The sequence below is a fragment of the Miniopterus schreibersii genome (genome assembly GCF_964146895.1).
Source record: "Miniopterus schreibersii genome assembly, chromosome: 5".
Lineage (NCBI taxonomy): Eukaryota > Metazoa > Chordata > Mammalia > Chiroptera > Miniopteridae > Miniopterus > Miniopterus schreibersii.
Genome location: NC_138106.1, coordinates 6220749 through 6233535, shown reverse-complemented (window position 1 = coordinate 6233535; position 12787 = coordinate 6220749). Strand labels below are relative to the sequence as shown.

At 43.2% G+C, this 12787-nt stretch overlaps 1 protein-coding gene across 1 annotated transcript; it reads right to left on the bottom strand.

The window, feature by feature from the left end:
- Positions 1-4005: 4005 nt before the first annotated feature.
- Positions 4006-11056, bottom strand: HMGN1 (high mobility group nucleosome binding domain 1). Its single transcript, XM_081138290.1, has 6 exons — positions 10826-11056; positions 10452-10484; positions 10336-10365; positions 10202-10252; positions 6968-7096; positions 4006-4852 (listed from the first exon to the last, which is right to left on the bottom strand). The coding sequence occupies exons 1-6, from the start codon at positions 10838-10840 to the stop codon at positions 4805-4807; spliced, it is 306 nt and encodes a 101-aa protein (XP_080994416.1). The 5' UTR covers positions 10841-11056; the 3' UTR covers positions 4006-4804.
- Between the last annotated feature and the right edge of the window lie 1731 nt (positions 11057-12787).

Sequence of the window (12787 nt, the reverse complement as noted above, 5' to 3'; positions counted from 1 at the left end):
TCAAACCTAAAACTCAACAGTAATCTTTCCAGTTAAGGATGTAAGGAAACACTATACTTGACAAATGTCATGTTCTAGTAGGATACCACAGCCAGATCTTCTCAATTATAATTCTCACTTAAGTGAAATCAAATGTATTTTCTAAAGCTTTACTCAATAACATGTATGTGTTGTTGCACGGAGGGGAAAATCCACCAGGAACCCAGTTGTTGGAGGCTCTGAAAATCACTGGGGAGTTGCATCAGGCATTTATTGGGCAGTGTGTGCCAGGCACCGCATTAGCTTCTCAGGCCCTCTGAGAGAAGAAATGTCATTTCAGTGAAGCCCATTACCCATCTTTTGCCCCTTCCATTGCCGGGTCACATTTGTCTACAACCAAGGTCTGCTGTACCTGCCCCTAACTGGGTCTGCACTGGCACCACCCTGAGAGTACCTCTTGCATCTCTGAGCTGTGGCTTCCCTTCTCCCGATGCCTTTCTGTCATTTAATCACATCACTTTACATTTCCATGCCCTCAGAAAATTTCAAAACACCTGCTTACTTGGTTTTAATGAATGTCGAATCAGCATCTAAGAAAGTTGTATGTTGATTCTAAAGATGAAACTAGCCATACTGGATTTAAAATTAGCAGCTTCTTGTTAAATTGAATCTGCAACCAATCCTGACAAAATGTGTACAACTTCAAAGATAAAGAGTTTTTACTACTAATATAAATATTTGCTTTATGTGCATTTTGTTCACTTTTAACTTCATATATATGTATATATATAAAATTTAAAATATCCACCTTTATTTGCTTCAAAATAACACAGGCAATGGTTTGATGGCTGGTGGGAGTGGTTGGTACATGGGGGTCAGTATACTGTACTGCCTGACTCTGGGTAAAATTATTCCTAATTCCAAAAACAAATTCCTAACTGTAATAACCAAATTATGGCATAGTCACATGATTAACTATTAAGCAAGTATTAACACCTTTTACAAATAAAAACCCAAATATATATGAAGGAAATTCAACATGTTTAATTACTTTTAGCTTCTGGGGTTAAATGATTCTACCTTATTTTTCAGGCCTTGCTTTTTAAATGAAATCTTACATATTACTGCTATAATGTGAACCAACTTGTTACTGAGCTGCTTCCCATCGTCTAAGACTCTTCCTCATCTACTCAAAGCTTAGGCTTTGAAACTTTCAGCTGTCTTGCAATCAAGTGTATTTACTACAGACTCATGGAACAACTGTGGACTGTGATAGGCAGATATATCTTTAGAATCTATCTGCAAAGATTAATAGAAATTATCCGTATTTTCATTTCACCATGCTTGTTTTAATGGAGATGTCTAAATCTGACAAATTATGTTCTCAAAATACTATGTAGCATTTACAAAGACTAAAGAATATTCATTAACATAGAAGTATGAGAAAGATTACAAAATACAATGTATAACACCAAATTTGTAAATTCACCTAAGCATAGAAAAAGACCTGAGAAAAATGTTTTAGTTGTCCAGCAAGTGAATAAAGGGTGTTCTTGTCTGCATTACCTGATTCTTCCCAGGGAGTTGCTTCTGTACTTAAATTACGCTCACACACATCTCTCCTCCCTGCACCTGCCAACCCCCTAACCCCTGTCCCCACCTCCACAAACACTTTTACACACTTCTGAGCACTGACCGCTACAACTGAACCTTTTCCCTTGGGCCTCCACGAGGCCCAGGAATCTGTCCTGGGCACCAGGTCCCCTGCCTAAGACCTCTGATCAACCCTCAAGGAAAAGGACAAATTCAACTTCTAACAAGCGAAGAGAAGGCAGGGTGCTTGGTAACTGGTTTTTCTAGTTAACAAATTACAGACTGACTTCTTTGCATCGTTTTAAAAAGCTATCTTCTTTGTCCTTTAGGATACCTGAAATGATGTGAAGTCAACAACTGATGTCAGCCGACCTTTCTTATCACTCAGTGCTTTGTTCAGAACCAGTTGCTGAGCCCTGGCCAGGCAGCTCAGTTGGTTAGAGCGGCATCGCGATACACCAAGGCTGCAGGTTGCAGGTTTGATACCTGGTCAGGGCACATACGATCATCAATCAATCAATGCATAACCAAGTGGAAGAAGTCCACGTCTCTCTCAAAACCACCACACACACACACACACAGAAAAAAACAAAACTGGCCCAGCTGGCGTGGCTCAGTGGTTGAGCATCGACCTAGGATCCAGGAGATCGCGGTTCGATTCCTGGTCAGGGCACATGCCCGGGTTGTGGGCTCGATCCCCAGCAGGGGGTGCACAGAAGGCAGCCGATCAATGACCCCCTCATCATTGATTTTTTCTCTCTCTCCCTCCCTCTCTGAAATCAATAGATATATTTAAAAAAACAAAACTGAAAGGGCAAGAGATTTTTAAGTACTGAGATCAGACCTCAAAATGGATCATTAAAAAAAAAACAACCTGCCCAACTGGCATGGGCCAGCGGTTGAGCATCGACCTAGGATCCAGATCGAGGTTCGATTCCCGGTCAGGGCACATGCCCGGGTTGCGGGCTCGATCCCCGGTGTGGGGCGTGCAGGAGGCAGCCGATCAATGATTCATCGTTGATGTTTCTCTCTCTCCTCCTTTCCTCTCTGAAATAAAAACAAAACAAAACACACAAAACTCTTTTTCCTTTGACAGCCGAGAACATCCAGTTGAGGGTGCATTTTCTTACAATAGAAGAATGCTCAGGGCAAGAAGGATCTGGAATTACTTTCTTCCAAGTTTCTACAGAGAAGACAATTTCTTTTGGTATCAATCTATATGAAATGTAAAAACCCTATTATACTTTTAAGGAAAAAATATATTAGCAATGAGTTCCAAACAACTGAGAAAATTTTCCTGATGGTACAATTTATCATCGTTCCTAGGGGTGAGGAAGGTTGGGTGGTACAAATGAACACTGCTGGATGGGTTAAAATTAGTTCGTTTTTAGGTGTCCTTTTAACTGGTACAAATAGGAGCTAGAGAAATTCTGGTACCAAAAAAATTGCGTCAAGTGTGGGAGAAAATGTTTCAGTTTATTTAATTTACATATTGAGGAGCCTGGTCGAGTCCTCTCCCGTTCCCCAGGGGTTGCCAAAACCCTTCTTTGGGTGTTAGTTCTTCCTGTCAGTGTCCTTTTTGCATTTTTCTTCTGTGGTCTCACACTTTTTAAGATGCCACACCTCACCACTCCCCATGGGCTTCTCAAAATGGTCATTTGGGCATATAGTCCTTGCAGAGCTGACCACCCAGGAACCCCATTTTTGAGGCACGCTTGCCTCCTTCTCATCAGTCCACAGGCAGAGTAACATGTCAAGTGTACAGAACCTCTAAACTTTGTTCCAAGGTCTCCTTTAGTGGTAACCATGGCAAGGTGCTTTCCCTGGCCCAGCTGTTTTCGTATTTGCCAAATAGGTGCAGGTGTCCAACACCAACCACCTCTAAAGACTGTTTCCATGGCAGAACACCAAGTCCAATACACAAGAAAGCAAATCTCAAAAATATGCAAATACAAACCACACTAGGTCTAGTTCTGGCTTAGTCAGTACTTACAAGCTTACTTCCTGCGGAGTGACAACTTATTTTGCTTCAAAGGACACTGGACTATTTCTCCATTATTAAACCAATTTAGTCACACAAACATCTTCAAAGTAAAATGTAGATGTGTTCAAGTAATTTACAGAAAAATTAAATATTTCACACTTTAAATTTTAAGAAAACTTTTTTAAAAAAATATATCTTTACTGATTTCAGAGAGAGGAAGGGAGAGGGAGAGATAGAAACATCAATGATGAGAGAGTCATTGATCGGCTGCAGCCCGCAACCCGGGCATGTGCCCTGACCGGGAACCGAACCCCGATCTCCTGGATCCTAGGTCGACGCTCAACCGCTAAGCCATGCCCGGCCGGGCTAAATTTTAAGAAAACTTTGGAAGTGTATGTAAATTGTTAAATAAAATTTAAGCCAGAACTTCATTTGTGTGCTTCAAAGAATTCTTTCATAATTGAGATTTTATTGTTTGTTTTGAGAATAAGTACACAGACATTTCAATTTGTACACAATTCTTAACATAACGTACCAAAAATGCAAAGTCATGTAGTTGTAAGTCTTTTCTAAAGTTATTCCAGTGACTTTCCAGCTTAAAACTTGGAGGCTAATTTCCCTTAATAGAGTATCAAGTACCAGTATCTTCAAATGTTGATACGCTGTTACATCAAAGTCCCACTAATTCACAATTTAATATATATATACTACATAATCAAATTTTCAATCTTTCACAGCACATTAACAAAGTTACTAGGAAAACTGGACTACCACATCAAAGATGTTACAGAGTGCACGAAATTCTGACAGGGAGAGCCAAGACCAAGGAGTGGTTTTCTTTAGGAAACACTTCTACCAAAAACATGGGAATAGAAGTAATTTAAAATGTTCAAGACATATTAAATGCACGACTGACTCCAAGTTGTCATTTAGTATTTGTATTATAGGATATAAAAACGGCCCCCATCTATGGAATGTTAAGCTGACACCCAGGACAATCATAGCCTCCTGTATCAATATCCCACGATTTTTCTGGTTGTACCAAAAAATAAACAACCAGCAAATGATTTCACCTCTTAAAAAAAAGCATTTACACTTAAAAAAATGGGATGAGGTGGAATTCCCTCCTTCTTAAAAATGTTTCTAGAGCTACTAAAAAACTTGCATTTACAAAATAGTTGATAAAAATATTCCTCTGGATTGTACAAGAAGGGAGACAGGGACACTCATCAGACAGGGTATGTGGTATCAGTCAGACTTGGCTTCCTTCTCTCCCGCTTCATCCGAGGCTGGGCTCTGCAGATCAAAGGAAAAGTTACGATGAGACATTTGGTTTCTGTGTCATTGCTGAGCTTTGAGAGCTTTAGCATTTAACACAATATAAGTTTTACTTATATACATAGAACTAGTAGGTCTCAGAAACAGTCGGCCCTAGTCCTGGCCAGTGTCAGTTGGAGTCCTGACCTGTGCACCAAAGGCACTGGGTGGGATCCTTGGCCGGGGAGCATACAGGAGGAAACCAAATGATGTTTCTCTCCCCCCGCCCCCTCTAGAATCAATGAAAAACCTATCCTCAGCTGAGGATTAAGAAAAACACAGTCAATCCGCATCAGTAATTCACCCACTCACTAAAATTTATTTGTAATCCTAAAACCAATACTCATGGTGATTCCACAGTTGCGTGCAGACAAATAACACCAAATACCTGAGTCGTTCAACACACACACTCCCAGCTGAGGTGGTGCTGCCTTTTTGTCTCCTCTCTAATACTGTTAACAAGCATCTTTTTAATGCTCTAGTTAGTGCCAAATGTTGTTTTCTAGTATTGCCAAGTGCAAGGATGTTGTGATGTGTCCTCTGGAGAAAACACACACGTGGAGGATAGCTTCATTTAGGCATGAGTTACGTTTCTATTGGCCCCGAGTTCAATGCTAACATACTGACAACACATATTACACAGAAACACACATAAAATAAGGTTTGCACTGATCAGTTAATGGAAGTGTGATCAGTATCGCAATCTAACCCTGTATTTCCCCTATTTACAACTTTTCAGTATTCACAGCAACCTTATAAAAACATAACCACCATGACTAACAATCAATTATGCTTTGCTAACATATAGTAGGTCAAATTCTTCTCTCATAACTAGATTAGTAATGTCTTCTTATATTACATAATATTTCACATATGGTTAGAACTAAGAACTGAAAGTAAACTGTGATTACCTATTTTACAATTTAGAAATAAGCAGATTACATTAAAATTTGATCTATAAATAGAAAAGTTTGAAAGTAAATAACTAAATTATCTTTTCTAGTTTAGCCAATATAACATAAAAAAAGACGCTTGTGGTTGGCTTAAGAAGTTATTTATCAAAACCTTGCAGCCCACTTATTTTTTTAGAAACCTTCTCTTCATGCCCTGGCAGGGTGCCTCACTGACTGGAGCCCTGTCCTGTACACCAAGCAGGCTGTGGGTTCAATTTCTGGTCAGTGCACATACCTAGGTTATGGGCGTGATCCCTGGTTGGGGTGCCTAAGGGCAGCCACTAGCCAATGTTTCTCTGTCACATTATCGTTTCATCCCTTCTCTCCCCCACCCCTTCATCTCTTCTGAAATCAATAAAAACATATCCTTGGGTGAGGATTAAAAAAAAGGCCTCTTTTCCTCAGAGCTTAAAAGAATAAAGATTAAGGACATCGACTTAACATCACATACACTGTGCATTTGTTTATCTTAGTTACTTTTTATTTGCTTGATTAAGTTGTTACTCAGTCCTAGTCAGACAAATTTAAGAAAAATAAACAACCTTCATTAGAAATAAGTGGTAAAAATATGCCAAATGAAGGGAATGGATTAAAAAATTTATTTTTAATGTATCTTTATTGATTTCAGAGAGAGGAAGGGGGGGGGGAGAGAAAGAGAAACATCAATGATGAGGGAGTCGTCATTGATCGGCTGCCTCCTGCATGGATCCTAGATGGATGCTCAACTGCTGAGCCACGCCCGCCCAGGCAAAAAGAAAATTATAGACAGCAATTTGAAAAGGGATTATTTATTTAAATAAATTCCTGAGGTCATGTAAAAGAAAGAAAAATGAGTGCCATACCAGTTAGTAAATTAAATCTTTTTTATATTAACGAACCCCATATACAACATAGACAGTGCACATTACTGGTGAAATTCTGAGTGTATTAAAATTTCTCGTTTACTTTCTTGAAAAGAAACCATTTACATATATATTTACAAGTATGATCTAATTCATAAAAATAATCTGTCCATTCACATGGGGTTACCATACAAAACTTTCAATATTATAAAAAACAGACTGTCTTATGGGCTACATAAAAGTATACAATTTATTATCTACCGTCAGTGTCAAAACCCAACACACACGCACACTCCCACCTCTTCATTTTTAGTTTCCCCATTTTCCGCAGGTAGGTCTTCTTTGGGCTCCTGGTCAGCCACTTCAGCCTGCTTCCCCTTTGCTCCCCTTTTCCCTTTCGTCTGCACTTTTTTGTCTGCAGATTTATCCTATGATAGAAACAGTAGCCACAATAGTTGAAATGTTAATGCTTTGTCACACGTCAGCCTGAGTTACATGACATACTTTTTTTTAAATTTATTTTTTATTTTTATTTATTTTTATTTTTCCATGACACACTTTCTATACAAGCCACCTTAGGGTCCACCCCCAGTCATCAGGACAACCAAATCTGCTAAGGAGAACTGTTCAGGACTTGCCCAGCAAGCCTCTTGTGTTGATTAAACCTAAAGCCTGAACTACACAACTTTCTCCAGTGCCTTCTCCGTCACCCAGTGTTCTCTAAATTTCCACATGACAGAATAAATGAGGCGAAGAACAGTTGGAGGAACCTCTACCCTGGTAACTGTCAAACTTCTGGGAAACATGAACAATAGTCAAACAGTCACAAGTCCACTGTCCTGACAGACACTTACCCTCACAGTAAGCCCATTCACCTGAAAAAAGCACCATGCTGTATGGTCAGGTTGACTATCATATAATGAGTAGCTAAAAGGATCAATTTTGAGTTTATCGTTATCATTTAGGTGTTTGAAGAATCTGAAAGCACACATATTAATTAGTATGACGATAAAATAGGTTCAAAATTTAAGCCACCTTTAAAGCAATATAGAACAATATTTTTGGATACCATCCATCAATGGGGAAGAGTAACAAATACCTTAACATTTCCTGTAAATAAAGAATGTAGCAACATGGAAATTAAATTAAGCCAGGTCACCAGTAAGTTGTATAAAGACCCCTATCAATACTGACCAATACTTGAGTTAAATGGCAACAAAGACAGGCAGGTGGATCTCACAAACGTCAATGCTAAGAGGAGGAAAAAAATCAGTGCCATGTATCCTGTACCAGTTGTGGCATTCCATAAAGACAGCACGACAAGCGCTAATAATTTCGTACCTTACGGATAAATAATAAATTATGTAAACAAACATATTTGGGATAACACTGCTATATATGTTGTTACCATGAAAGGTCACAATCACTCCTGTACTTAAAAACTATTCATTTGCGCACAGCTGGTGTGGCTCAGTGGTTGAGCATTGGATGTGTGATCCAGGAGATTTCGGTTCAATTCCTGATCAGGGCATGTGCCCGGATTGAGGATTCAATCCCCAGTGGGGGGCATGCAGAAGGAGGCCAACTGATGACTCTCTCTCATCATTGATGTTGCTATATCTCCCTCTCTCTGATATCAATAAAGACATTTAAAAAATAATAATAAAACAAAACAACTATTCGTTTGCAATCTGATTTCTTTAGCTTTCCCATTCATTTCACAACCACTACAATAACATAAAAATGTAAAACCTTAAAAGTGAAAATACAATATGCAGTAATAGCCTGGATTGAATTAATACCACTTTTAACTATTAATAGCTAGAAAGCTAGAGGAAACAAAATCAATCAACATGCTTTTTAAATGTACACTTCCACTTTCAAAATGCTTCTAAAGAAATTCTCCGAGTCAGGAGCACACATTGGGATGCACATGCTTTGAAAACAGCATGTCTAACCGGCAGTATGGTGATCAACACATCAAAAGCTTTACAGGAAAAAAAGCCACTGCCCCCTTTCCTTTGGGCAAATTGAACTGACAGGTTTACTCCTTAAGGAACACTGACATGAAGACTTACCTGTTGACCTCTGAGAGGAAGAAAAATGTTTATTACATTTGATGTCCCAAACTGGAATTAAAATTTGAACTGTTTTCATTAAAATAACTTTAAGGCAGATAAAAATAGAGACAGAGGTAAATAAGGAAAGGAAGAATAACTTAAGAGGGAAATAGGCATAGTACTTCAGCCTATTAGTTTATTAGAAAAGCAAAGAATAAAAGATGGGTAATAACAGTATACTGTTCCTACTAACATTTTGGAGCAAAATCTGCTCCCCCATCCCCCCATCCTTCAAGAAAACTTCCTGGGGTACTCTAACTTTGTATACAGAGAATTTCTGCATTATCTTCTGGTGTGAGAAATTCTAAACTAACGTACTATGTTTATACCTCCCTTGAACCCCTTTTTAAAAACATCAATCATCATCAAACAGAACTTCCTACTGAAGAAAAGTTAAGATTTTTACACTCAACTCTGTACAATGTTTAAATATAGAAACGGGGTGGGGGGAGAGAATCTTTGTGCAGTGCTAAGATTCCACCTAAGATTTTAGGACAGGATTTTCTTGGGGGGCAGGGAGAGATTGCAAATACCAAACTCTCACTTAAGTTCTGAGTGAACAGAAATTAATCACACCATAAGTTTCCCTTGAAGAACACAGAGCGCTTAGCAGCAGGCGGTTTCACTGCTATCTACCAAAGCAAAGTTACAAATGATTTGCATATATTCTGCTTTTCCAACTTAAGTTTTCAAATGTACATATCCCCAGGAACTTCACTCCAAAGACCTGCAATGTGAATAATGCAGCCATAAATCTATTCAGAGCAACAAGTGTCACGGAGAACTTGAGCATGTCAGGAAAAAAAGATTTCCTGAACTCCTTTACACATCACTGCAAATAAAACACTTTTAGAATTGTTACGTTCTCAGAGAACACAACTCTCGATGTACCCACACAGGTAAGATATGATCCCCTACCTTGGCCTGTGAGCTTGACATGCAAAAACTTACACATTCCCTTCCTCCTGGCCTCAGTCCCAGCTTGGCTATAATTGTCAAAAGAAACACAAGCATGCAGCCATGGACAAGCACTGACTATACATACACACGTACACAACACAAAGAATGGGTTTCCTTTATAAGCTCAAGTTAATATTTAATACTTTCAGTCATCAAGTTTCCTAAATTCTGCAGCAGCATTAACGAGACACATTACATCCCTGTCAGCCAGGACAATTATGTCCATATTTTACCCAGACCAAAAAAAAAAAAATTTATTAAAATACAAAACTTAAGAAAATGAGATAAAATTTCGACATTTCAGGAGACTGACATCCAACAACTACTCTGCGATATTCACAGTCACGGGGTTGGTCGCCGGCAACAGCGTTTTCTTACGGGACAGTCCCGCGGGCAGTGGCACAGCGGCCCTTCGGAGACACGCGGGTCCACTAGGGCAAGTTTGACGCCTACCTTTCCCGCCGCCTTTTTGGGCTTCGTTTCCACTTTTGCGGGAGCAGGTTTCTGAAAGGCAAAGGTGGCACTGAGTACCTTCGCTGGGCACGATCCCACGAGAAAGAAACGGGTACGGGGCTCGCTGTACTTACGGCTGACAACCGCGCCGACCTCCTCTTGGGCTTCGGGAGAGGAAAGAGACACGAGTGAGGGCTGAAGGGTGCCGCGCGACCCGCCCCCTCCCCCAGGGCGAGGCCAGGGCGCTCACCTCCTCCTTCGCCGCCCCCTCGGCGGAGCTCACCTGGGGAAGGAAGCGCACGGGCGAGTGGGAGCAGCCCGCGCGCAGAAGTGCCCGAGCCCCGCGCGCCCCCGCGCGCCCGCCCGCCCGCCAGAACAATGCCCGGCTGACGTCAGGGGCTTCCCGCCGCCGCGTTCGAATCTCCCACCCGGCTCTCCGGGCCACCGCACGCTCCCGGGCGCCGCTCACGACGCCGCCGCGCGCCCGCCGCCCGCCCGCCGCGGGGCCCGGGGCGCCTCCAGGGGCCCAGCACCGCCGCGGACGCGCCAGGCCTGGGCCGCGCGGGGCGCCGCAGCAGGCCCGGGCGGCGGAGGGGGCGTGTGCGGGCTGCGGTCCCCGCTCACCTTCCTCTTGGGCATCGTGGCGGCGGGGCGGGCGCGAGCTGGGTGCCAGAGGGCCGCGGCGCGCCTCGGGGCTTCGCGAACCTGGGCTGCCTGGCCGCTGCCGCGTCTCCCGCCGCCCAAGCTGCTCGGACCCGCGATGGGGGCAGTGGGAGAACCGGATGAAACCGGATTGGGAGCCCGCCTCCTCCTCCCCCCGCATCCCCCGGCCACTCGCTCCCCCTCCTCGCCCGCCGGGCCGCCCCCCGCCCCTTCCCATTGGCTGCGGGGCCCACCCCCCTGCGGTCCGCGCCCTGAATAGGTGAGGCGGGCCGTCACTCGACCACTGCGCCCCGCCCCCGCTCTGGGCGCCCCCACTCCCGCCTGCCATCTCGCGGGGCCCCAGACCCAGGCGAGCGGGGCGGGGCCTCAGAGGCCGCTCTCGCCTCACGGTAGTTTGAAGCGGAGCCGCAAAGTGCGGTCTGCATGCCGATTGGCGGACGCCCACCACGTGATCGGCGGGTGAGCCCGCCCACTGCTCTCCTGGATACCTGGGCGCGCGCCAGATCTCTGCAGGCCACGAGTGTCCAGGCCCTTCCATCCAGGGGGACTTGCGACGGAAACTTAAAGTTCGTCTCGTAGGCTGGGGAAGGGAGAGACAATGGAGTCGAGTACGAGCCCATTTCTCCCACGTCAGTCGGCAAGGAAGGGTATCTAGGGTCGCAAGCTTCGCAGCCTGCGGGAAGCGGGTTGTAATGCGCAGGCGCTGGAAGGGAGGTCGTGGGAAGGGAAGCGGGAGCTGGCGACTCCGGAGGCGCCGCGGCGCGCAGGCGCGGGTCTTTGCGACCTCCCGGGACTCACCGCGATGTTCCCTTGCGTTGTTTGGAGTCGGCTGTTTCTGGGTAGCGTCCTCTTTTTTTTTTTTTTAAATATATTTTTATTGGTTTCAGAGAGAGGGAGAGGGAAAAACATCAATGATGAGAGTCATTGATCGGCTGCCTCCTGCACGCCCCCTGCTGGTGATGGAGGCAGAAACCAGGGTGTGTGCCCTGCCCGCAGCCGGATGGGAGGCCTGTCGGTACTGGAGGGTGCTCAGCCAGCTGAGCCACACCAGCTCGGGCAGTACTTAAATATTTGCTTAGTCAAGTCTACCGGAGAATAAGGATTGTGGATGTTTTGTTCACCATCGTTTTACACCCTGGAGTTAGTAAAGTGTCTGATACACAGAAGGCTTTAATACCTTAACAATTAAAAAAAATTAAAGTTGTAGTAGAAAACATTGCATAAAACTCGCTTTAAGCGTAAAATTCAGTGATTCCTAGTAAATCTACAGAATTGTGCAATCGTCACAACAATCTATTTACAGAACATATAAAACACCTATCAATCAATTCTGGTCACACCCTCAGGTCTCTAGGAAGTCACTGATATGGATAGGATTTTCAATCAATTCTGGTCACACCCTCAGGTCTCTAGGAAGTCACTGATATGCTTTCTGTCACTATAGTTTAAAATCTTCTTAAAGAACATTTTTTTTTTTTACAAGAATTACCCTCTCCCTTTTAAAAAATATGTCTTTATTGATTTCAGAGAGAGGAAGGGAGAGGGTGAGACAGAGAGAAACATCAATGATGAGTCATTGATGGGCTGCCTCCTGCATGCCCCTAACTGGGGATTGAGCCTGCAACCCAGGCATGTGCCCTGACTGGGAATCGAACTCCATCGTCTGAATCATAGGTTGATGCTCAACTGCTGAGCCATGAAGGCCGGGCTCAAAGAACATTTTTAGGAGAATGAAAAGACAAGCCACAGACTGGGAGCAAATATTTGCAAAGCCTATACAGATAAAGGACTTGTATCGAGAATGAATTCAAAACTATCCAGTTCTAAGAAAATAAACAACTGAGTAAAAAGGGGGCAAGAGGTTTGAACAGATAATTCATCCAGAAAGATATAAGAATGACAAGCACATGAAAACCTGCTCAA